The sequence below is a fragment of the Pectinophora gossypiella genome, chromosome 23 (assembly GCF_024362695.1).
Source record: "Pectinophora gossypiella chromosome 23, ilPecGoss1.1, whole genome shotgun sequence".
Classification (NCBI taxonomy): domain Eukaryota; kingdom Metazoa; phylum Arthropoda; class Insecta; order Lepidoptera; family Gelechiidae; genus Pectinophora; species Pectinophora gossypiella.
The window spans coordinates 59,993-86,988 of NC_065426.1; the positions used below are offsets into that span (position 1 = coordinate 59,993).

General features: G+C 41.2%; 2 protein-coding genes across 2 annotated transcripts; both read right to left on the bottom strand.

Moving 5' to 3' along the window:
* Positions 1–312: 312 nt before the first annotated feature.
* LOC126377345 (juvenile hormone esterase-like) lies at positions 313–6,191 on the bottom strand. Its single transcript, XM_050025061.1, has 11 exons — positions 6,067–6,191; positions 3,774–3,910; positions 3,553–3,695; positions 3,281–3,417; positions 2,973–3,158; positions 2,488–2,681; positions 2,233–2,401; positions 1,744–1,990; positions 1,554–1,663; positions 1,051–1,183; positions 313–790 (listed from the first exon to the last, which is right to left on the bottom strand). Exons 1-11 carry the CDS (start codon positions 6,137–6,139, stop codon positions 613–615), a joined length of 1,707 nt encoding a protein of 568 aa, XP_049881018.1. The 5' UTR covers positions 6,140–6,191; the 3' UTR covers positions 313–612.
* Positions 6,192–10,503: 4,312 nt separating this feature from the next.
* On the bottom strand, positions 10,504–26,702 carry LOC126377377 (beta-1,3-galactosyltransferase 5-like). The gene is made up of 6 exons (XM_050025103.1): positions 26,476–26,702; positions 17,317–17,490; positions 16,635–16,837; positions 15,990–16,194; positions 14,828–15,063; positions 10,504–14,128 (listed from the first exon to the last, which is right to left on the bottom strand). The coding sequence occupies exons 2-6, from the start codon at positions 17,459–17,461 to the stop codon at positions 13,760–13,762; spliced, it is 1,158 nt and encodes a 385-aa protein (XP_049881060.1). The 5' UTR covers positions 17,462–17,490; positions 26,476–26,702; the 3' UTR covers positions 10,504–13,759.
* Between the last annotated feature and the right edge of the window lie 294 nt (positions 26,703–26,996).

Consider the following 26,996-nt stretch of genomic DNA (forward strand, 5'->3'; position numbering starts at 1 on the left):
ATAATTAGCAAAATGAAAAAAACAAATAAGTACAAATAAAAACCTTCCAGTCAATTTGTATCTAAGTAGAGGGATAAAATAATATATTACTTATTTAAAAATTCTGTGACATTACACATCGTTTGTTGTGCTATTGATAAGATCAGTTTGTAATCTTAACGATAAAATTAAACTTATAAGTAGCTACTTTGTTGTCAATAAAATGATAATAATATAAATACAGATGGGATGATAATAGTTCGTCAAAAAACTAGAAATACCTCACAAGCATAGAAGGTTCAAATCACAAGCATAAATCATAGAAGAAAGGTCAAGTAAACTTTTTTATTATTATTGTTAAGTAACATTAAAAAACATTTTTGTTATTTTAATTATTTATAATGTCAAGACTATAAGTTTACACATAGATACATTTGAAATCACAAAATATAAACTTTCGATATTATGGACGATACAATTTTAATGAGAGCTCCCGATCATGTTGCACCACTCTTATTTTGTGTCCATGAGGTCCTCTACGCCGCTGCCATGCGGCCGCGCACCGTCTCCGGCGCACTTGGCGGGTTACATACAATACAACTAAATACTCTTATACAAGTGTATGTGATACGGCTAGTCGTACTGTATGGGATAAAGGTCATCCCACACTTGGTACCGCTCCCGGAACATGTGTTGGTGCAGCGAGCAGTCGCGCGCCACGCGCAGGTAGCGCGGCCGGCGCGGCGTCATGGCCGGCCACACCGCGCATGCGCCGTCGGGCGTGCTGCCGCTGGGCCCTGCAGCGGGGTCCCTGCAGGAGACAATAATACGAACAATTATTCAAACAAATACTTATCTGTTGACCGACACGACGCGGCAACGACTTCGTAGAGCTCACATGGTGGTGTAAGCGTGCTACTGGAAAGAAGAGTAGTCGTTACATGAGCCGTGTCAGAGGCCTTTGGCAGCTCAATAGTAACCCTAACACCAGGATTGATGGGGTTGGTAATCCACCTCACAACCCACACGATAGAATAAGAAGACTGGAAAGAACATCTGTGCAGTAGTTACCCATGTATGGCGAAGTTGTACCAGAAGGCGGTCATGCGCTGTATTATGGCGTCATCCGGCGAGCCCAGCTCGATGCGCGGGAACCGCGACGGCAGCGTGAACAGGTAGATCAGCTCGTCATGGTGAGCCACACCTATGAACCACATAATATGTATACTTATACAATGATCTTAACCTTTCTATTCCCCTTCCGCTCGTGAGGCGACCTCACGACCAAAACGATATAATACAGCCCGCTTATTCCAGGCTTTATACCTATATAAATGCATACTTATAAAAAAGCTGTGACTGATATACGGTGGTTGGAAAAATATATGATTAAAATAAGTTTACGTGTGTAATACAATAAGCGAATATAAATATGAAGTGACATGAGTGGAGCCAGGGGAGAGAACAACGAGATGGACTGACGCGGTGAGGAGGACACTTGGGGGAACATCAGAAACCATTCGTCGTCGCGATCCTCAGCAATGGGAGGGCCGAATCATACGTGACATAGTTACCAACGGGGTTTCCGGTAGCAGGATCCTTGTAGAAGCTGTGGTTACCCATGTACGAGAACTGGTAGTAGAACACCGATTGTGGCGAGTGACGACACATCAGGTTCGCCATCCTGCACGACACACAATGACACCTAAGTACCTACTACTCACTTTGTTAAGCATATATCATGCCGTGATAAAACACGAATACCTGTGGACAGCAAAGCCGATGATGCTGTCAGCGTATAACTTGCCGAGCGCGTCCGCCGTGCTGGAGTCGTTGGTGAAGGGCGCGCTGAAGTATGCGTCGCGCAGGCGCCGCGCCGCGACCGCCGCCGACACGGGCCCCCCCGCCCCGTGCTCTTCCTGCCCCCCCTCTGGCAACATGAACGACACCGGCGCCACCCGCTCCCACTCCGTACTCATCGCCGAATACAGTGTCTGATTGTTCAACACATCTGTAGACAACATACTCGATGCAGTAATTTTATCACGTCCGCAAGGAACACATTTGACTTAAACCCTGATAACTGGATAAGCCATTCTACAGAAGACTCAGATGTTATTCATAACGATTATGTAGAACTCCGTCCGTGCTCATTCTCTGCACACATACATAAGCGTGTTCCATCTCGCTACTATTATAGGTGCTATTTATGTAGCCAAGAGTAAATCTATTCTAATAAAATGATACACGAACTGAATGCCTTCCAGAAGAATTCGCCGGTGTTGCGCCCGACGAGGTAGGGCACGGCCTGCAGCCGGCCGGCCCGCAGCGCGGCCAGCGGCGGCTCCGTCAGGAACCGCTCCTGCCCGTAGTCTGGCTCCACCACCACGTTCCACAGTAATACTGGATCGTATCCGAACTCCTGAAAGACGCTTGTTAATAAATATCTCTTCCTCTTTCTAAATTGATGCCAGTTCTCAAATACGTTTCGTAAAACATGACACTTACATACATGGAGTTCAAAGAATCACCGAACTCTTTCCAAGGTTTGGTCTTGAGGCAGGAGACTATATCGCGGGTGGTGTTGGTGGGGCAGCCCAGCAGCCGCGCCTGTCTCTCCGCCAGGTGGCGCTGCCCGCTGCCCACCACCACAACCTGCGAGATGGGTGATGCGCTCATCGATATGGCGCGGTGGAACAAACCTGTAGCACAGATCAGAATCAGACAGCCCGCTCCTAACATAAAATTAAATGCGAACATACAACTAAATATTTACACATTTTAACCGACGTACTTACCTACTAACTATTTTACTCCACTGGCGAAGCTAGTAATTCGGATCACACCAGTGACATGTGACAGATTTTGTGACCGCAATTCTTAGGAACCAATATACATAATAATACTTATCCATCAGGATTTCTCGGATTGTTCGGAACAGCTTCCGTCCGTTCAGCTTTTGTGTGCCGATTCTGAGACCTAGTTAAGGTTACCTCTGGCCATCGGTGATAGCAGCATCAGGGCGACGCTGCGCGAGCCGGCGCTGTAGCCGGCGAGGGTGACGCGGCCGGGGTCGCCGCCCAGCGCCGCGATGTTGCGCCGCACCCAGCGCAGCGCCGCCACCTGGTCCTTGAACCCATTGTTGCCCGGAGACAACTCGTCGCCTGTCGCTAAAAATCCTGGGAAATGGTACTCCAATACAGTCAATAATGTCAATTTTATATCAGGGCAAACAGACCCGACCTTGCTTCTTATATTAAAATTCTTAAATTGTAAAGTAAGATAACTTCGATAGTGTTACCGAGTGTGCCGAGGCGGTACTCGACTGTGACGAGCACGAGGTCCCTCTCGAGCAGGTAGTGTGGCCCCACGACGTCGCTGCGGCCCGACCCGGAGTAGAACCCTCCCGGGTGGAGGAACACCACCACTGGCAACGACCTGACACAGAACATTTTACATAAACACGCACGGCCAGAGTACGTATATTGAGCTGAGCGATGTGCCCGAGCGTATCCAGTTGAAAATGGGGTTAGAGATAAGGCTGGAACATCAGGATTCTCATCAAAAACTAACCCGTTATTGCTTGGCGTGTAGACATTGAGTCGCAAGCAGTCCTCGTCGACTACGAACCCGGCTCTGTACACCGGCTGCGGGCAAGCGGGGCCCTCCTCGCTCGCGTCTACCGCCCCATCGTACTGCAGGATAGGCTTGGGCGGCTGCAATGTCGTGCAAACAATATTAATATAATGCTGGAGCCAGGTTATAGTGACATAAGATGGTGATCTATAACTGACCTGGAAGCGTAGTTCCCCGGTGGGCGGGTGAGCGTAGCGCACGCCGCGGTACGCCTGGAAGCGGCGCCCGCGCCGCGTGCTCATCCACGAGCCGCGGATGGTACCTGCCGGAGTCACTGCCACCGGGTTCGAACTATCTGTTAGGTAAGAATATATGTGAATAATAACCCGTATTTTGTGGTTATTTGTGCACCTGGCTGTTGACGAGCCAACTACTTAAATGTAGCGATAATAATTTTACCATAATACATAACCGAGGAATATCCGTCGGGGGCTGCCTTTTCTATATGAAATTTCAACAAAAATTTAATCATACTCATAAGTGTATTTTATGTCGTCGTTAAACATCTACAATTCTTCAATAATTGTATTCACGTCACTAGAAAAACTTTAGCTGGGTTAATGGCAGCCCCCGACGGATAAACCTCGGTTATGTATTATGGTAAAATTATTATCGCTACATTTAAGTATATCTTCGAGAAACAGACACGTAAGGAAAAAACTGTAAACATCCATATTCATTGTTTAGGTACTTAAGTATATCTATTACCGATGTCTCGAGATATCAACTCTTCTTTAGAAAGTATTTTTAAGTCTAATATAATATTTCGTTACATAATAATTGGGTTAAGTCGGGGGTTTTGAGTTACTTATTTTATTCTTTTTCGATGAGATTTTTACCGTCGTGGGTTTTTTTCAAAATTTTTTAAGGGATTTAGGTAGCAATGAAACAGCACCGTGTTCGACGTAATTACGTGTAATCAATGGAACCGAAAAAAAAAACGCCTGTCAAAAACAATTAACTAATAAAAACTATTGCAAATAAATCGCTATTATAAATTGAAGAGGCGTTTCGAATAATATTTATTCTAAACACTAATATTGTGGCGCCCCCTAGTGAGTTACAGACATGACACTTGTCTAATAACATGAACTCATCAAACACAAACCCGTTATTGAAAACCGCATCAAAATCGGATTATTAGTTTAAAAGATAATTAGTAACATTTCTTTGCACAAACGCACACACAAACATCTCTCACCCTAAACGCATATACCTGCTCCGTTCCGTCGTGGGTAAAAAAAGAATTATCGAAATTGATCCACAATTTGACGGAGAAGTACCTAGTAGTGACGGTGAACATTGATAGGTACGGTCAATGCCCGTACATTTAAGTAACTCAACAGTGCCCTAAAATACAATGTTAGTGCATAGCATAATTATGTATTTACATACATACAATTTAAAACATACCCGCAGTCGAAAGCAAAATAATATATCCTCCTTTTTGAAGCCGGTTAAAAATATATTAGGTATATTTTCTTTTGTTAGGTAACTTAATTAAGGTGGAGAGTTATGTCTGTATGTTATGTAGGACATACAATAAGAGCCTACCTATTCTGCTAGGCATAATCTTTATGCACGCGGGATTTTCCACTTATGAATAGGGATTAAAATGTGAAGTAGGTAAGTGGCTATAAGGAAAATTATTGTAAAGTAGTTCGCCTTTCGCGTTTGACCATCTCACGTCTGCTGCGATACGGTGTAACGTGAGTGGGATACTTACATAAAATTATGCTCGCTGTATCGCTTATCTTGTAAAAGCCTAATCATTGTACCTACCTACCTAGCGTCCAAATCAAACCTCTAGATGACGGGATGTTGGGCTCGAATAGCAGATTTCCATTCCTCCTGATCTATTGCAGCCTCTGCAGCTTGCTCCCATGACATGCCGAGGTTTTAATTCCGATTTTTAACCCTCTAGAATACCCGAGTTATTTTCAATACCAACGCACTTTATACATACAGTAAACTATTTTAAGGGATCGATACGTGTTTAAATTTTTAATAAAATTCATAAGGTATAATTTTAAATAATTAGGTGAGTACTTAAGTACCTGCCTTATTAATTTTGTTTTTCCGACGTGAAATGTCTAAATGAGTGTTTTGTTGGCCCATTTTTGGAGTTTCAAAGTTTTGGTACGTACCTACCTCAGTAGGTAGGTACTTCATATTAAAAAAAAAAATCAAATGTATTTATTGCATTGCTGCAGGTCAAAAAGGTCTTAAACAATATTACATACATCCACTGCAGCATACCAGTCTAGGAGTACAATTTTTATTAATTCTAATATATTTAAATAACAAAAACAAAATATTATTTTGTTTAATAGGTACATAATGTACACACAGAATCTCAAAAACTGGAAGTTAATAAAGAACCCGGTCAGCACCTTACCGAGCATGTCATATGTATTGTAGTATATCTTAAAGTCGATGATCTCACTGTACCTTCTCCATCCCCGCGTGCAGCCTGCGCGAGCGCACCCGCGAGCAGCGCGCACGCGCACAGCGTGCGGAACATGTCGCCAGCTTACAGCTCGCCACCGCACTGCGGTGAACACACGGTAAACGCTACTTGTTATACCTGCTGTTTGTTCCTTGCCCATGATGCGACATCATAATTATTGGATTTTTGGACTCGCGCGATCTCATTTTATTTTATTTGCTCACTGTGAGGTTGTCGTGAACCATACATAATCATGTAAGGTCACGAATTATCTGAATTCTGAATCACATTCCAAAACTGAAATGTGTCATAGTTATATGAAATACCTATGGGGCAAAATACCCACAAATGGGCAACGTGCCCATAGCTGTCTAAATATAGGGTAAAAAACCAATGATGTTAGAATATGTGATTAGAATGTTTCATAGTTATATGAATACCTATGGGGCAAAATACCCACAAATGGACAACGTGCCCATAGCCGTCTGAATATAGGGCAAAAAGCCCACGATGTTTGAATATGGGGTGAAACCCCGCGAATGGCCTCCAACCGCCCCTTACAGCCATCCCTGTCCACCTGATTGCCTTGATAAATTCATCTGATTACCTGATAAATCACTACAACGATATTACCTACTGCAATGTTTTACTGTTTGTTTTACTATCCGTTTTACTGTTTACTGTCTGTTGTTCTCTTTATCGATTTGTATCGGATAATACAAATATAGCATAACTGATATCTAAGTAATTAAGAAAATATATAAGTATTATAAGACTTAACTGAATATTCTTCCTGCACATCGACAGGAAGTCTGATAAAACTGTTGTTGATTGTTATACCTGAAAACACACTGTTTCTTCTCTAATCTGTTTCTGAATAATCTCTCTTAATGCAATTTCATTTGTTCCCTTTGTCGATTTATACCAAATAATACAAATACCTATAGCATAACTGATATCTAAGTAATTAGGAAAATATATAAGTATTATTAGACTTAACTTGGGGGAGGCCTATGCCCAGCAGTGGGCGTCGTACGGCTGATGATGATGATAAGACTTAACTGAATATTCTTCCTGCGCATCGACAGGAAGTCTGATAAAACTGTTGTTGATTGTTATATCTGAAAATACACTGTTATTTCTGCTCTGATCTGTTTCTGAATAATCTGAATGTTCACTGATTTCTGTTCTCTGTTCTAATTCACCTTCTTTTGTTCTCTGAAAATTATTTTGTTTTTTCGTAATGACAGCCCGCCAAAAGCATGAACTTTTTTCTGGCCAGTGTTATTATGACATATATAACCTACAAATCGATTACTCACTCGAGTAAAAATAAAATCGATATGATGCATTTTAATATTATTATGAATTTGATTATTTAAATTCGAGAACTGATTACAGTTCGAGACACTGCCCCGACGCAAGAATTATGAAATACACATGTGTTATGATTAAGTTCAGCATTCTAAACCCTGCTGTAGATTTTGAGTAGACTGTTCAATTTGCTGCACTATGTTCTGAACAGCTTGATAAGCAGTTTGTTGACTTAGACTCAAACTCTGTTTCATTGCTATGTCCTGTTAATTTAGCTGAAGCTGTTGTTGATTATGAGACAGCGCACTGAATCAAAATTTTGCTGATGTTTTCAATAAACATAAGCAGATACGTCTATTCTGGATAACTGAAAAGTATCAGTAATATAACAACTTAATATATCTAATATCACAACTTTCTCCAGATGATGTTAGCATGTTTGGTTTGTGCTGACAACTCAGTCGTTACTGAAAAAGGACTAAAAATTTGAGCTATTCCAATTTGTTGCTACTGGAGGTACAGCTTAATAGAGGGCAATTAGGCTCTCACCTGAATATCCTGATCTGCGACTGAAGAGGTCGAGGCTGCTGATATCATCGACAGCTCCCTCATATGCGTCAGCGTATAGTTTACCTCTTTGAACTCTTGATTAATGTTCTCCAACTCCCGAAGCTCGTCAACAAGGAAGAACTCTTAATTGTACTGAATAATAACCTGGAAGGCATCCGCTAGCTGTGGATAATGATGCCCAGATTGCTTCTGCGCCACTGATAGCACGATTGTTGATTCATGTTCTATAACTGTTGCATATGAATCGGTTAATATACGATATTTAATTGAAAACTTGGTCTTAACTTTTAGCAAATGGTTGGTATTCATTCTAATAACAATACTTACTATTTCGAATATGTTTACACTGAATTTAAGCAATATAAATTGAAGTGAAACATAGTAAAATTTGTACCCCAAAAACATAAAATCTATGAATTAGTACTTTTCGAAACTCGTAAATGAACTGACTGACAACAAACTTAACAACTCAATTCAACTGATCTGATTTATGATTTGTTGATATCTGGTATAGTCAATCTGATTTTATGTTGATAACTGGTATAGTCAATCTGATTTAATGTTGATAACTGGTATAGTCTATCTGATTTGATGTTGATAACTAACATGGTCAATCCGATTTGATGTTGATAACTGTTATGGTCAACAGTTACATGGTCTATCCGATTTGATGTCGATAACATTAACAACTGGCTTCGTCCTTCTGATTTATCAACTGATTTGGTTGATCTGATTCGCAAATAATCTGGTCAATCTGCTTTGACAACTGATTTGGTCCATCTCATTTAACTACTATTATTGGCCCATCTGATTTGAGTCAACTGATTTAACAACTATTATTGGCCCATCTGATTTGAGTCACCTGTTTTAACAACTGTTATTGGTCCATCTGATTTGAGCTAACTGATTTAACAACTGTTATTGGCCTATCTGATTTGAGCCAACTGATTTAACAACTGAATTGGTCCATCTAATTAGGTCCATCTGATTTAACAACTGAATTGGTCCATCTAATTAGGTCCATCTGATTTGATGTCAACTGTTCTGTATCTACTGATTTTGTACTGGGTATCATAACACTAAATTACATGTTCAAGATATCCCAGCATCTCCACCATGTCGTGAACCATACATAATCATGTAAGGTCACGAATTATCTGAATTCTGAATCACATTCCAAAACTGAAATGTGTCATAGTTATATGAAATACCTATGGGGCAAAATACCCACAAATGGGCAACGTGCCCATAGCTGTCTAAATATAGGGTAAAAAACCAATGATGTTAGAATATGTGATTAGAATGTTTCATAGTTATATGAATACCTATGGGGCAAAATACCCACAAATGGACAACGTGCCCATAGCCGTCTGAATATAGGGCAAAAAGCCCACGATGTTTGAATATGGGGTGAAACCCCGCGAATGGCCTCCAACCGCCCCTTACAGCCATCCCTGTCCACCTGATTGCCTTGATAAATTCATCTGATTACCTGATAAATCACTACAACGATATTACCTACTGCAATGTTTTACTGTTTGTTTTACTATCCGTTTTACTGTTTACTGTCTGTTGTTCTCTTTATCGATTTGTATCGGATAATACAAATATAGCATAACTGATATCTAAGTAATTAAGAAAATATATAAGTATTATAAGACTTAACTGAATATTCTTCCTGCACATCGACAGGAAGTCTGATAAAACTGTTGTTGATTGTTATACCTGAAAACACACTGTTTCTTCTCTAATCTGTTTCTGAATAATCTCTCTTAATGCAATTTCATTTGTTCCCTTTGTCGATTTATACCAAATAATACAAATACCTATAGCATAACTGATATCTAAGTAATTAGGAAAATATATAAGTATTATTAGACTTAACTTGGGGGAGGCCTATGCCCAGCAGTGGGCGTCGTACGGCTGATGATGATGATAAGACTTAACTGAATATTCTTCCTGCGCATCGACAGGAAGTCTGATAAAACTGTTGTTGATTGTTATATCTGAAAATACACTGTTATTTCTGCTCTGATCTGTTTCTGAATAATCTGAATGTTCACTGATTTCTGTTCTCTGTTCTAATTCACCTTCTTTTGTTCTCTGAAAATTATTTTGTTTTTTCGTAATGACAGCCCGCCAAAAGCATGAACTTTTTTCTGGCCAGTGTTATTATGACATATATAACCTACAAATCGATTACTCACTCGAGTAAAAATAAAATCGATATGATGCATTTTAATATTATTATGAATTTGATTATTTAAATTCGAGAACTGATTACAGTTCGAGACAGAGGTAGGTGTATGTGAAATGTGCTTTCCAACAGTAAAGTTTCACCTCTAGACCTCTTGAAGTCACACCGGCTTGTTAAAAAGTCGCTTCCATGCAACAAACATCTCCGTGTACTTAATTGTACGTTATTCCGGGTGGCGACAAAATCCTTCCAAAATGATGAACTTTATTTATGTTTAGCTGGTTGATGAAAGAAAGTGTTCATCGCCAAACGATCCAGCGGTTGAGAGGTGTAGGGAGGATCAAATAATACAAACCGCTGAGATATAACGTATATTAATATTTACATCTGGCACGACAATTCCGACAGTATAATCACTATACGACCACCGCTGGACTACCACACGACCACTTACCACTATAAGACCAATACATCTATCTTGTGCCTATACGAATGTCTTGCAATATTTTTGATTCATTCTTGTTACAAATGAATGTACTTAATAATAAATAAATTATGACAACCATGAAAACTATCAACAATTCCTTAAAAAACGTGCACAATTTATAATAAAATTGTATTTCATTGATAAATATACAATTAAGGAACAAGATTTTAAAAAAATACAAAAGCTCAAAATATATCCATAAAACAGTAAGTAAATAATAAATAAACCATAAAAAAATAAAATATATAATTATATTTTACGTATGTATAATTATTTAAATAGAACACCTATGTATGTCGATCGTACAGGTATCAGTCCGGTGATCACTCGTGATCGCTCGTGGTCACTAGTGGTCGCTCGTGGTCGGTCCGCGATCCCGCGACGACGCGACGTTATATAGCGACGCTAGATACGGAGATATTGACAACATATATACCAATATTAAACAATTCTACACGTCATAAATAACTAACGGGTTTCCTCAACGTTTAGTCAGTACGCCCATCACATACATAATATATTTTTTAATCTCAATATATTTAATAATTCCGCTTACTCCCAGCGTATTTTAAAATATTACACTAAATTCACAATGAATTCATACAATCAACATAAATCAGTTTTTTTTTAACTAAATTCGTACAACATCGCCTCCACCCCGTCGTTGTTCATGTACTGAGTATATTAAGAAGTAAATCACAATTAATCATTCAAAATACAAAACTATACGTCATACCGCGGCGTTGCTCGCCACAGCCTTGTACTTATTCTACATACAATTTACATTATTTGCTAGTACGAAGGTACACTGGGTCCTTGCTGTTACAGCCGTGCTGTTACTCGTATACACGGCGCCCTACTGGTGCCTTGTGCGCACAAGGCACCAGCTGTAAGAATTCTTAATAGTGTCTCCTCATGCCTGCAGTATACCACCACAGTCACAGTGATCGATAGTTATCACGTGATGTATCAACAATAATTTATCCAACTACGTAAAAACGGCCTCGGGAAGACGCGTGAACATTACGTGTGTACCTCGCAATAAAGTAAAACAGTTCCATTAGAAGGAAACTCGCAAGTAATATTTACAAAATATTAATATTTATCATATTCGGCCTGAGTACTCTTAGGGACCGCCCAAAGTTTGGGCACCTTACCCTAATATCAGCTTGACAGATTTTGACAAAACGCAAAAGGCAAAGGCACACACATCCTTCAGTCTACTTTAGGAGATGTTTTGAATGAACGACTTTTCATTTAAAAATATAAAACATACCATCAAAAATACTTATCATGCCGAGTTCCAGGGTATCACGATATTTTGCCCTAAAAGTGTCCTAATAAATCTGTATACTTGCATTAGTGCATTCACTCAAATTATTTTTTTTGTGATAAACAAAGATACGTAAGATACAAGTTCATGCGACTTCTGGAGACAGCTAAAGAAACACGCCAATAACGTTACAGGGTGCGCAGCGCAACATCGCACGTATCAGCAGCACATCACACCACAATGCCAATACAAAAATACTGCTCCAAAAACAATACACAAAAAAATACGACACAATAAAAAAAATATAATTTAAATTCTATGAAAATACTGAGAATTGTAAAAATAAATCCTAATTTGAAATAATGTATAAATAAACGTAATTCATTAATTATAATAATAATAATTCATAAAAAACTGGGTTGTTCAAAATGTCGCTTTTGAGAACCGGAACCGGATGTCGCGTCTTATTTTTCTTTCTTTATTCAGTTTGGTTTTAGAAACCCCACCGCCACCTGCCAGCCAGGCGGTGAAATACGACTCGCAAAGTTTATAAACGTATTTAAAAACATTAAGCTATTTGTACTTACTTAACTGATTTCAATATAACCGTCAAAGGCCTCATTCATTCAAGATCGTAGAGGCAAGCTGGCGACTGAGTGTTCAACATTGTTCTCAAAAGGCGAGTTTTTAAACGATCGTGCATTATAATGTCATTACATCATGTAACGTCTGAAGTCCGCTTTTTAATAAATTCTTCACGTTTAAAATGACTTAATATTAAAATAAAATGTTATAAAAAATACGTCATAAAAATATACGACAAAAGATTCGCGTGCGGTCAAAAAACGGACTTTAGTCGTCGACCTTATATTATGCTGGAGTTACAATTACAATTTAACAAGTTGTGATGTCTTCCGGTCTCTGGGGAGCACGGTACAGTGTCATTACTACTATTGGCTTGTTATAGCCAGGGATGTCTTGTCAATTTATATTTACAAACTGGCGAAAATAATTTGTCTCTTTGACTGACATATCCGTAATTACAATTTTGTTATATAACCAGGGTGTATTAAAGGCCACATTGATGGAATTCATCTAAAAAGCAATATTGCTATTCAACATTTGTTGACCATGCGCACTTACTTTTATACGCGCAAATGTTAAATTGCAATATTGCTTTAAGATGAACGTGGCCATTTCAACCCCCCAGGAGTTACCTTTGCCAAAATTCATTATAACGACATGTTATTAATAATAGCATATCATAGTACATTGAGATATATCTACGATTCGAGCCATTTTTAAAGTTATAATGAAACTCGAGACAATACAATCTAAGTCACCAAATGCAATTTGATAATATATTACAATACAGAGCCAGTAACACATCACGTCATTACACTGCACAGATTTACGTTACAAATACGTAGATTCATCGCAAATTACATTTTGTAATAAAAGAGAAAATAGAATTTCATTCGAACACAATCTCGGAAGCGCTTACAAGTATTTAATGATCCGTCGTGTTACTGCTCTGCGGGTGGGTGTAGAGACTGCGAGTCTCGAATCTTAAAGTAGCAGGTAGGACACAAAGCTACGCAAGTCTTCGATACCCGACGACTTTAAGAAGGACACCGTTTTAAGTACTTACAGGACAAAATGTTACTAAAGTCTGGACGGTATCGAACACACGCGCAGTTCCGTGTACGAAGCGGTAAAGATTAAGATTCCAAGAACCGCAACGGCCACCGGTTTCGAGCCACCGGTCTCGTAGCCACCGACATCGAGCCGAGCCACTCGCGTCGAAGCCTCCCGGCTCGAAGCCGCTCATCCGCAAGGCGGGGCGCCGGGCCGCTAGCTGCACTTGGTCTGGCCGTCGAGCAGCTTGCGCCACAGGTCGAACTGCTCGTGGTAGCGCACCATGTGGATGGCCACGCCGCGCTGCACGGCGCAGGGGTGCGGCGCCACCTTCTTGTTGTAGAACTCGGGCGCGTGCTGGCGCCGCAGCCCCAAGGCGCCCGCCAGCACGCCCGTGACGAACACGTCCTCCAGCCGCAGGTAGGCGCGCGCCGGCGCCGCGCGCAGCAGCGGGCGCACGCAGTCGGCGCTCAGCACGTAGGCGGGGCCCGTGGCGAACGTGGGCAGCGCCGCGCCCGGCCACTGCACGCGCGACAGGTAGTACTTGGACGCCGGGATGCGCTTCGGGTACGCCTTCTTCAGCACCTGCGGCGGCACGCTCCCCGTATACTTTGCCCCAGACCCGATACAATGCCAGCACGGGCTAAACTAATCATTCTCAAATTTGTTTCCAAATTCACGTTCGGATCATGGATGATTATCATGTGCTCGACGGTGAAGAAAAACATGGTGAGGAAACCCCTAATCCGAGAAATGCGTTTCGAGAGTGACCTAACCTGTATTGAGCCGGTTTTCCCTTCGCAGATTCGATATCAGAGAAAAAATGGTAAAAAAAACTGTCAAATTTTCAGAGTAGGCGAGCAGACCTTGTGAAAAACGGGATAACTGGATTCCGACGGCTCTTAGTTTGTAACAGATGATCTACTGAATTTAATAATATTAAATATTACCTTCCCCGACAGCCTCCGTGGTCTAGTGGTTAGAGCGTTAGGCTCACGATCTGGAGGTCCGGGTTCGATTCCCGATGGGGACATTGTCGAAATCACTTTGTGAGACTGTCCTTTGTTTGGTAAGGACTTTTCAGGCTTGAATCACCTAATTGTCCGAAAAAGTAAGATGATTCCGTGCTTCGGAGGGCACGTTAAGCCGTTGATCCCGGCTATTAGCCGTAAAAACACCTCCACCAACCCGCAGTGGAGCAGCGTGGTGGAGTATGCTCCATACCCCCTCCGGTTGATTGAGGGGACGCCTGTGCCCAGCAATGCGTATATAAGCAGTTTATACCTTCCCCCATATGGTTTTAGTGGCGTTGGCCCGCTGCGGGTCGGCGAGGAACTTGAGCAGGCGCGGGATGTTGATGAACATGTCGTCGTCCGTCTTGAGCACCCGCGGCGCCCGCGGGCAGTACGTATCGGCCCACTCCAGCATCGAGAGCGTCTTCAGCGTCAGGTTGGAGTACGAGTCCACCCAGTTGCCCTGGATCACGTCGCCGTACAGCGCGTCCTCGCGGGCCAGCGCCTCTGCAACGCACACCCCGCCGGTACAACGACACGTATAATACAAACAATATAAGACGTTACACTTCATATTTCGCAAGAGCAAGTGTGATTTTGATGTTTTTAAAGTGCACTTTATATTATTTGAAACCAGAAACATTCTGAGTGGCCACATATAACACACTTTACAGCTTCACTGACTCGACTAGTACTAATAAAATGCAATATAACTTATTTTTTCTACTCCTCTACTTTAATCTGGCATTTAAATAACCAAAAAGTCTAATATAAGTACATACATAATTAAACTCTTTGAAAAAGTGTACGCTCTATGGCCTATAAAAGCATTGTTTACAAAGTGTAACTGTACTATAATGTCGCCAAAAAAGCATTGTTGTTGTTTTTTTTTTTTTGACCTGGAAACTGGCACCTTTACTTTGTTTGGTGCCATAGATATACTATAAAAAAAAAGTATACATTTGCCGCCATTTTCCCGCGCGTTGGAAAATAAATTGGAAAATTTTTGTTTCATTTAAAATTACGTCGTCGTAGAAAAAGTATTGTATGCAACGTTGTATAACTAGGTCAAAAAATGCTCGTGGCGTCTCTTATTGCGATGTTCGCCAAGGCTCACATCGCAACTCACGCCACTCGCATTTTTTGACCCTTCTTATACAACTGTTGCATAAAATACTATTATTGCATTCGACAGTTATCGAGGTTCAGTAGGTTATATAGAACAGACTCTGTTCAAAACATATAAAAAATTATTACAATTAAAAGATGAAACAAATAACTCTTACGAATGAATTAGACACTTCCCTGTCGCGCGCGACGTGAATTATATCGGGAGTTTCGACCAATAGACACAACGAATGTTATCTACGGGCGTACGTGTCGCACGGCTACTGGTCGAAGCTGTCGATACAACGCAGGGCGTGCGGCCTTACCGCGGTACTGCGGCGGCGCCTCCCCGATGACGAACCCGATGGCGACGTCGCTGCGCGCCGCGAAGCTGCCCCACGTGAGGCGCACGGCGTCCCGCGCAGCCGCGTGCGCCGGCGCCGACGTCACCAGCACCAGCAGCGCCAGCCCCGCGCCCAGCCGCGGGCACAGCTCCGGGTGCGCCACGCGGTGCCCCGACACGTACAGCTCCTGCACCACGGGCGTCACTGTTACGTACACTACCGACGACCTATCGCCCCCGGCGACGGTCCGCCATCCACCGCCACCCTCTCCCGGCCGATGCCGAAGACGACCGACTGGAATGTCCTGCCAGTCTTTGCATGTCTTCGTTATAAAAGGTAGACAAACGCTGAATGCATCCCGACCTTAATTTGTACTTATATCGCTGGGTGTGAGAGGCAGCGTTGTCAACGCTCTATGGCTCATTTGCGGATCGCATCTTTAACTGAAATCACGCTTTGTTGGTAAAGTTTAGACCAAATATAGATTTCAACTGTCAACAGAAAATAGCGACCCGAAGAAGTACCTACTGGAAACTGGACGCGGAATGCGGAGATTTGATCGTCCTAGTGCCAGACCAAGACCATCCCGTCCTGTGTCACAGCAGTCATACCAGCATCTCAGCTTACCTTAGTAAGTATGACATGCGGCTTGCCGGGGGGCGGAGTCTTCTTGCCGGCGGCAGGATTCTTCTTGCCGGCGGGCGGTTTATTTTTACCAGCGGGCGGAGCCTTCTTGCCGGCCGGCGGAGTCTTCTTGCTAGCGGGCACGGGCTGGGGCGGCGCGGCGGAGGGCGGCAGGGAGCTGGGCTCCGCCACCAGCAGCTCCACGGCTGGAAACATCAGGCATCTCTTTGAAAAAAATGGCGTAACTTATTTTACTCAACGTGAGTTACTTCCAGATGGATGACAGGCCCTCGGTAAGAACGCGGGTTCGATTCGGGCTCTAAATCAGTAAATTGAATTAATTGAAATTTTAATTAATTGAATTAATTATTTATAACAGTATCATGGTGAAGGAAAGTATCCTTAGGCACCCTCATGTCCAGCCAGATTTCGGGAGTGAACGTATAATCTAACCTGCATTAGACCGATTTCATTTTCGGATTGGTAGGTCAGATCGGCCGTCGCTTTTGTCTTCTTCTTCTTCTGAATCTGTCACATCTTCAGGTAAGGTAAGTGGGCCGTGTGAATACGGGTTAACTCTTAATGGATTATTGAGCACAGTTGTAGTATATTGTCCAGCTCAGCCGCAGAGGCAGGCTGCTGGTGTGGCGAGCTGTGCGCTACGCGGGCCGCGGGCGGTACTCACTTTCCAGCTCGTCGGTGGAGTACAGCTGGTGCAGATGCAAGGGCCGCGGCGGCGGCGGCGGCAGGCGCGCCAGCAGCAGCAGCAGCAGCAGCGCCGCGCCGCCCGCCGCCAACGCCAGCTGCATGCGACCGCGTCCGCCGCCCATGCCGCAGTGGACGGTCAAGCCGGCGACGCCTGCGCAGCACACATACACACACGTTTTTAAAAGACCCATAAATATAAACAAACTGCAGTGTAGATACGTATTGGGGTAGTTTCCACCAAAGCGGAAGAGACGAGCGGAGTCGTACGGGGTCAACCGGTCATAGTGTACGCGAGAGCGAGAGGGAAAAACTTTCTCTCTCTCTCGCAGTGAATGGTAGATTATTGCGCATCTCCTCCTCTCCGCTCCGAAACATACTTATAGGATGCAGTGTCCATCAAAGTGGATTTTGAGCACTAGCCATTATGTAAATTAGACCAGAATTCGGCCTGAACCTTCTAAAAATTTGTAAAGTACACGTTAAACAAATATGATATTAAAGCAATTTAAGTTTTGATAACCTGATAAATGTCCGACCTTCGGCTGTATATTGGACTGGAGTAAATCAAATATAATAATATATTTGCGAAGACGTACACGCTCAGCTAACAATCAAACAATGCTGACGAAAGACAGTCCTCTCCCTCCGCGCCACCAGATATTGGTCAATGATGTGCCACACGCTGGCTGTGCCGATTGTGGCATTCACAAACTTAATTCATATTTTTACGTAAGGTACCTCGTCACTTAAAATCAATCCCTATTGAAATGCGCCGAGTTATCAGAGTCCCCTGCCACTCCCGATGTCCGTCCCAAGATGGCTATGATAAACCTGTCAAGGCTATGACATGTGTGCCTCGTCACCATTGTGTACCCACACCACTCACTATTCGCACGCGGCTACGCTCACGACACGACGTTACCTGGGTAGAGAACCCTAATAATAAAAAAATAAATTAAAAGTTTTGAAAAACCCACAACGGTTAAAACGTAATTGAAAAAGGGATAGAATAATTTATAAACCCCCGACTTCAATAATTTATACAACGACAAAAGAGAAAACAAGAATATTCGCCGCGGCTGCTATAACTATTTTCAATTTCAACATAACTGTAAATAAGTGTAGCAATAAAATATCTCCCATTATTGACGTTTCTATAAAACTGCAAGACTAGTTCATTTAATGGCTGCCCCCGGCGGGTTCTCTTGTTTTACTTTTTGTCCGGTACATAAATTAGGTATTTAAATCGAGGCTTTATAAATTATTCTATTCTTTTTCAATTAAGTACGTTTTTAACGTATGTACACTGTACTACGTACTTGTATATTGATATAGTTTATTTAATAAAACAACATACTGAATTTATTGAAAATTGCATCAAAATCGGTAGTAGCTTTGGATTTGCTTGTGCGCCCCTTGGTGAGTTATCATCGTAACACCTTAGAACTTGTACCAGTAAAGCCCAAACCCATCTCTCGAAACCTCATCAAAATCGCACTAGAAGTTTTGGAGATAAATGGCAACATAGATTTGCAACACGTAAGAAAGAGGTTGAAACTCCCAACCCCTTAAATTAAATAAAAAAATAATTTAAAAAATACCCTTAATTTCTTGAAAATAATTTAGTTTTCCTGTGATAAGGGGGGATCTCCGTGCATCATAGTCGATATTTTATTTATTGCCCTGCAGGTTATAATGTACGAAACGACCTTTTAATATACCATCGCGGAGCTCCGTGCGTCGTAAAGTTTGTATTTGATTTGCTCATACTTGTATGGCGCGTGTTTCGCACTCACTTGGCCGTTCCAACGTCTCTCTTCCGTTCTTCTATTTCCTAATTTTGCAACATCCTCTCACCCCAAACGCGTATTATACCGTCTTGGTACCGTCGCGGGTAACTAACTGCACGAATAAGAAACCGCCGTGCGACCGCGGACGACCTTCGGAATGCGAAGCGCGTGTTCTTGATAGCTTTTTTCTTAACACACAATTAATTACTAACCGACACTTCAAATGCTCAGCTAGGTTCTTTCTACAGATTGCTATATCCGCATAGCAAGCGATAGTAATCGGTATTGATAATTCTTATCTATTCCCAAAATGCGTTCCGCAAACTGGGACAACAGTTAATTATCTATAGCCGTTCCCTCCTCCTATTCGTATCGCCGCCGCCGCTTAAGTCGTAATTTACATTTAAACTCCAACCCCCATTGTTTTACCACTGTGTCTGGAAATCTCTGCAGATTAGATAGGTTCGGTTTTTAACAGAAACGACTGTCTGACATACAGGTTAGGTTTCAGGTCACATCACAATAACTCCGAAAAGCATTTCTCGGTTAGGTATATGGTTTTCTTCGCGATATTTTCTTTCACCTCTGAACACGTGATAAACATTTATGATCCAAACATGAATTCAAAAATCATTGCTTTAGGCCCGTGCTGGGCTTCGAACCTGTGACCTCGCAGCGTTCTTCCAACTGAGCTACCACGGCCCTATTGAAGATAATATCCGCGACGAGATAATATTATAATACGCGACGAATGCGACACTCAAACCGCAATTCGTGTGGTTTCATCACCACTCATCACGTTTTACAATATGTTGGGCCATCACCACCACAGTTACGTCACGGTTATATCACCATCACAAAGGTCACCGGTGATGTAGACAGCCTTCCTTCTTCAACTCACGCGCCACCAATTAATATCATTACACTAATAGGTATGCCATGAAATTTATCAAATTTTCAACCCATTACATTGATCACCGCATTAATTATCCTTTGTTGAACGGCTTTAAATCGCAACGTTTTTCATACAAACGGTTTATGCACGTTTTTAGGAAAACCAATAAATAGTTATACATTAATAGCCGCAGGTGATTTGGTGTTTGTTTGTTTGCTTTAAAATACAAAGGAAATTTACATATGTTTTAACGTTACATAAAGCATAAGTGAGCTTAACCCTAATTGGGATTTCTTCCAGCTAACCTTGATTTTAACCTTGTAATATTAGGTTAAAGGAAAATAAATAAGTTTTTGATTAGGTACCTCATTTCATATACGTTCATAGCATACGTTTTAAATTACATAGTTCATTTTGCAAAGGTAATTTCTGTGGTCGCATTGGTTTTGCAATAATCCTAATACGAATATGATAAATCATAGGTAACGGTGATAAAAATGTAAAGAGCCACACTAAGTAACTTATGTGGAAATCTTGTAAAAACATAATAATGCCCGCAAATTAACTATACTACCTACCCCGGAAGGCATATGGTAGGAAGATACCCACCGATATGTACCCTACAATGATACTCGTGACGTGGACTACGGACGTACAATAGTATTAATCCATCAAATAAATTGCGGAAATTGATAGAAGGCAGCGTCGGTAAACACCTTGCCGGTGCGCGGCCGGGTCTACATGAACCACTCGCGCGTAACGGATATACAATCGCGCTACCAATGCCATGGAGGTAGGCAGGGACACCTTATAAAACTTTCGCTATAACTTAATAGCGTATCGCTCATTAATCAATATTCCAGCAACGCGGAGAGGACGCAAGTCCCCTAGTCGACTTGATAAAATCTTTATTATGTTTAAGACGTTACATTAACTCCTTAATATTCAAATTTATGCATATTTGAAATAAAAAGGGTACGAGCTCGGCGGATGTCGTATCGACCCACATGGGATGCCTCCCATTTTCAGCCAGACCTTTAAAAAATGTCATGACATGTCCGCAATAATCATAATTTAGTGAAAAAACATGTCATGAATTAATAAGACTAAATGAAAAAATAACTCGCCAATAAGTACTGGGTGAATTTACTCTCATCCAATGCGTGAGATTATGTTTGGGTGAGCAGCCGGAGAGGGCCGGCTGAGGGCCAGACGTCTCTCTCTCTATAAGTATATCATAAGTATGAAAAAGACGAAAGTGGAAAAAGCGAGAGTGATGTCAGGATCTTAATGGATAAGTGGAAATCAGTATCTGGCTACCCTAACGCGAAATAGGCGTGATATCATGCATATGTAGAGTAGTAGGAAATAAAATAATAAGAAAACATCCGCAAACCGTATGAAGTTTAAGTTATCCGATGGCAGTTTGTTTGACAAGCTCGCATGTCCGTGTTCGTAATTAGACGCCGGCGGCGCAGACGCATATGAAACAGCCGCTTATTGTAAATATTTTGACGCATGAGATGTTCTACCACAGGCTCTAGGGGATACTTGTAACTGGAGTGAGCACACGAAACACAAAACGCGTATAGCTGATTATCTTCCCGAAAATCTGTATTTAGGCTTAGTTCTATGGTTTAAATAAAATATCCCGAGAAGCTGAGCGCGTTCCATGTTTAAATTAGTTCGCTCCTAGTCGAGCATACAAGAAATTACTGCTGAGAGGCCTCCCTATAAGCAGTAGACGTATGAACACGGGACCTTGCACCCGCAGCAGACAAGTTGATGACTAGTAACCTACTAGTGTGGTAAGTAGCAATTATTTACTCATTTTAATAATGGTTAGAATTCTAGGACATAAGCAGAAGGAATTATCGTCCCAGATTACACGTATACCTATACTTGTACCTGGCGCCTGCATGAAAGTTCAAAGATGGGTATGATTCATCTTCTATCTGCGGGTTGTGAGGTGAATTCCCAACCTCATCAACCCTGGTGTCATTGAGCCGCCAAACATGACATGGCTCTTGTAACGACTACTCACAAACATCAGTAAGTGGTAACCGGGACCAACGGCTTAACGTGCCTTCCGAAGGACGAATCATCTTAATTTCGGACAATCAGGTGATCAACCTGTAAGTCCTAACCAAACTAGGGAGCAGAAAGTGATTTTTGTGATATATCCCCACTAGGATTCGAATCCGGGACCTCCGGATCGTGAGCCCATCGCTCAATCACTGGACCACAGAGGCCGTTATGATTTAAACCTCACGATGACCGGCTACTAGCTGACAGAAGTATCTTTATGTCTTGTTATAATTCTCAACCAAATCAAGTGTGGGTAAACCATTGAGATCCGAAGAATCGAAAGTGGTGTGTCAGTATATCGTAATAAGTAATCGTGGTCTCTGCGTACCCTAATCGGAAAGTGGCGTGATTTTATGTAAGTATGTATGTTTATTTCTCTTATTATATTGTATTGTTCGGAATGATCGGTACAATATTTATTGTATGTACCTAATTCGGCACGGCTTCCGCAGTGTTTTTATAAACGAAGCTATTGTACTGTCTTTATTATTAAATAATTGTGTTTAATGCTTGTATACTTCCTTATTTATGTACCTACTTCTGTTGGAGTGAGAAAAAAAAACATAGCGACAGCGAGTGAGCGCTAACCGCTGCGGACCTGCGCCGACGCAACGGGTCCTAACTGGTCCACCGGAAGTCCGTGTTGGTGTATGGTCCTACCCCAACTAGCTGCTGCGCTCCTGCGGCCCCGACGCCATCCACTGCGGTGCACTCCGTCACCCGAGTGCAGGACGTGACGTCATGAAGACCAACCACCTCTTGAAGAGGCAGCCGTTGGAGTCGCGACACAACAAACTCCATTTTGAATCTATTTCGGGGTTTGCGGGCTATTGTCTGATGCGAGTGCTTAAAGGTACTGAACGTAAAGCAATTCGCTTCGGTGTTTGCCTGGTCTATCCTAGAAGTGACTAAACTGAGGTAGTCAGAGAGTTCAAGGACCGAGTTGTGCCAACAGAGACGTACAGATAATACTAATTGCTGGATGAGCTAGAGTAGATTTATGACTCCTAATAACATTAACCACGATTTACCTTAATAATTAAAGGACACACACACGTGTAAGCAGTTAACATTACGATGAATATCACGTGTTACACCGGATGGAATATGGCGTGAAGAGGAGATAAAATTGTGATCGACGCGATTTCCTAAAAACCCTGGATAGGTATGTGCGATTCATGATGCGTGGGCGCCTGTCGACGTTATCATTACATGTGACGACTGCGTCTGCGACGACACCGCATACATTTGGTTTCATGAATCACTACTACATACACACATACGTATAAGATCACGCCTATTTCCCATTGGGGTAGACAGAGAGCACATTAATTTCTCTTACTACAATTCTGACGGTTCTTCCACTCTCATGAAAAAGTTTCAAAAGTAATCCCGACTACGAAACAACCCCGCTCTAAGAAGTGTGAAACAAGATAATGTTTCTCAGAAATTCTTCGGAAATGTTTAGCGGATAGCCGTGGTCGTGGCAAACTCTTAGGTACAACAGGTGGGCATACTACCTTTAATATTTTACAATTACAGAAAATACAAATAAAGAAACAGAAACTTAACATCCACGTGGACGAAGAAGCGAGCTAGTAGGTAGGCATACTAGGTATGTACGTTACTGTATATTTATTTGACATTACAATGGCCTGCACACATTGTGACCTCCAACCAAAGGATGTTGTTTCATGAGACTGTTTGATAAAATTAAATAAAAAAATTATCTATATGACACATAATAGCGCGTGTGATCAAAATAATCTTTAATAAATTACCTTACAACACTTGTTAGTTGTAAAATAAGATAAACATCAAATATAATATTTAGATAGTCATATCTAAATTCAATAGAAAAAACGGTTTTTCTGTATATCTACTCAATTTGTTCATATATGTTGTAGTGTAAAATAAATTTATATAAACTTGATAAGATTAAGCACGGAAATAAGGACTTATAGTGTAATAAAATGGTACAGCCGGTTGTCATACCGGGCGTGTCGTAATGACCGACAGAGGGCGTGTGTCTTGTTGGTTGTCTTAGTGATAATTTGCAGTTCTGCCCGTCTCCCAGAAGAATAACATACATACATAAACTCACGCCTATTCCCCACCGGGGTAAGCAGAGACTATAGAATTCCATTTGCTTCGATCCTGACACACTTCTCTTGCTTCCTTCACATTCATCAATCGTATCACACACGCACGCCGGTTCAGAGTAGATCGTACTAAACCAAAATCAGAACCAGAAGAATAACATAAAGTATGATTGCCAAAAATAAATTGATTTAAAAATTAACAATAGGCTAACCCCCTATTACATGAGGCTTAAACATACCTGGTGCAATACTATACACCTCTGCCTACCCCGAAGGGGTACAGGCGTGATGCTATCTTTGGAAAAACTTGACTTAAGCAATGTCTAATACTACACTGCTCTGTGCTAATATACCATTAATTATTTTTCATTTTGAATATGAAATTTTACCAAGACAATGTTCTGACTACCCAAATAAGGATATGGGCGTGAGTATATTTTATACAGTGTATGGTGAAGACAAGCAATGGCTGCAAATGATAAATTCAAGAAGTCGAAACTAATGTACTTTGTGATTGTAAGGGATTATGCGCTTAGTAGGTATTTAAAATGAATATGAGCAGCATTTGCCTGTTCAAGCATTCACCATACAGGTTGTCTCTAAAAGAATGGATCACCTTCTTTTATTACCTACTAGGTATTCCCCTTGACAATATCTTGTGATGTAAAGATAATTTACTAAATTATCTTCATTTACTTACTAAATAAACGACGAATTCATACCTACTGGTGTGTTGGCTGAGGTGTACTAACATTACATCATGTATTAATAAACTTTTCTAAGTAGACTCTGGACGTTTCTCCATCAACCTGCAGTGGAGCATCTAGGTGGTGAAATATGAGGTCTGTGCCCAGCAGTGGACCATATTATGCCTCATTGCCAGTTTGATAAATACTGATAGTAAAGCAGTTGTATGATTACCACATAATACCTAATATATCTTCTTCTTCTAATCCCATTATCTCATATTATGGGTTGGGATGTAGAGCTCAATTAACAGATTTCCACTCCTCGGGATCTTTTGCAGTCTATGTAGCTTGCTCCCATGACATGCCTATAATGTGGCATGCATAATAATAAATAATACCCTGTAGATTTCACCTACTTTACACAAATCCCAACAATACAAATACTAATTAAAATGTTATCACCAAGCATCCACTAAATGCATGAACTGTTGCATTCAACATGATAAAACCTATTAATTTGTTTGAACAATCAGGAAACCATAAAAAGTGTAACATTGTCGATAAATCAACAAATTATTATTGATATGGCTCTACTATTGTATTATGTGTTCATGTGGTAATATAACACCCATTTGTGGTGGCCAGAGAGGTCACACTAACTAACATACATTACATAAAATGGCCGTACATACCTGTATGTTGTTGACTCTACAGCCCTCTCTAACATGACAAAACAACCTACAAGGGTATTTTTTTTATTTATTTTTAACTTATACAAACTTATGTATATATTATGATCTACCCAATAACAAGTTGGATGGAAAAAGTCTTCTAGAAATTAGAGTGATAGAGTTGTAGTATAAATTGATGTAGAAATAAATTAGAGTGAGAGATTCATGTAGAATTATAGTTAAAGCTAGCTTTTTGCTATAGAAACTTTTAAATTATATTATGTGTATTTAAATATAATTAAAAAAAATACAACTGATGCTAATAAGATTTTCAAATAAGACCTAAATAAGTGTTTCTAAGTATTTATGCTACTTTTTCATCAATGGAGTACCTAACACTAAACACTCTCCTGACAGCTTTAACATCATAAATGTAAATTAAGTAAAAGCTCCCTGAGTTTGGATAAAATAAATCCATATTGTATCAACAAGTACCTATGTGTTGATTCAAACAACACCTTCAACCTTCTGTTTACATCAAGTTTCGACACTCGCGACTTTCAACACTAGCGAAAATATGCCGTTACATTCACTGAACACTTATTGACGTGAATTTATTACATGCAAATCATATTTCTTATAAGGAAACCTGATTTAATTAAGGAATTAATATGTTAATTGTATCGTGCTGCGATGACACGAGCGAAGCGCGCTCCGGTTGCAACACCGCGGAAGCTCCGGGGAGTCGAAACTGGGTGAAACTTGAGGGCAGCTCATCGGAAAATTATAACTGGAAGAGCAACACATCTCCCACACTATCAACGTATATGCCTCTTAAGTTGTGCTAACTTTAAAGAGAACATTGTGTATTGCGAGATAAAATTCCAGGGAGGACACTCACCATTCCGGAGGATAATTTGATGAGCGTAGTTGTATCACAGCGCTATTTTGCTACACTTGCCTACTTCATAACAAGTAGGTAGCACGTGTACAAGCTAGAAGCGAATTGGTTTGCACCTGGCGGAACCCAGATAGACACACAAACACATCCCGCGGTCGCTTAGACCATTGCCCCGCGACCAACCAGACCCCGACGAAACTACACACTCACTATCACCACTCCAGCCACGGAACGGAACACAGCAGACAGATCGACAAACGTCAGACGACAGCTAAGTTCAGGGTTACCATTTAATACACATATTTTTCTCATTGTTTGTTTGGTAAAGAAATGAGGGATTCAGGCTACATTCCCCAAAAAAAATAGAGAAGGTGCTATACAGATTGGCCTTCGTTTATTCTTCTAATTTCCTGGATAACAAACACAAGCGAGGTACTTTTATCTTTGTTTCTGGATATAAATGATGACCACCAGGCACAACACATCTTCCATACATTATTTTTCTGATCAAAATAAAGAGA

What these genes read in the sequence shown, in the direction of transcription:
- LOC126377377 (XM_050025103.1), bottom strand. Translation starts at nt 17,461, where the DNA reads ATGGGCGGCGGACGCGGTCGCATGCAGCTGGCGTTGGCGGCGGGCGGC. An exon ending in GGCGCCGCCGCAGTACCGCG is followed by an intron (nt 15,064 to 15,989) that starts GTAAGGCCGCAC and finishes TGTGCGTTGCAG; the next exon opens with AGGCGCTGGCCCGCGAGGAC. An exon ending in CTAAAACCATATGGGGGAAG is followed by an intron (nt 14,129 to 14,827) that starts GTATAAACTGCT and finishes GTGCCGCCGCAG; the next exon opens with GTGCTGAAGAAGGCGTACCC.
- LOC126377345 (XM_050025061.1), bottom strand. Translation starts at nt 6,139, where the DNA reads ATGTTCCGCACGCTGTGCGCGTGCGCGCTGCTCGCGGGTGCGCTCGCG. An exon ending in TACACGCCAAGCAATAACGG is followed by an intron (nt 3,418 to 3,552) that starts GTTAGTTTTTGA and finishes GTTCTGTGTCAG; the next exon opens with GTCGTTGCCAGTGGTGGTGT. An exon ending in ATCGGCTTTGCTGTCCACAG is followed by an intron (nt 1,664 to 1,743) that starts GTATTCGTGTTT and finishes TGTGTCGTGCAG; the next exon opens with GATGGCGAACCTGATGTGTC.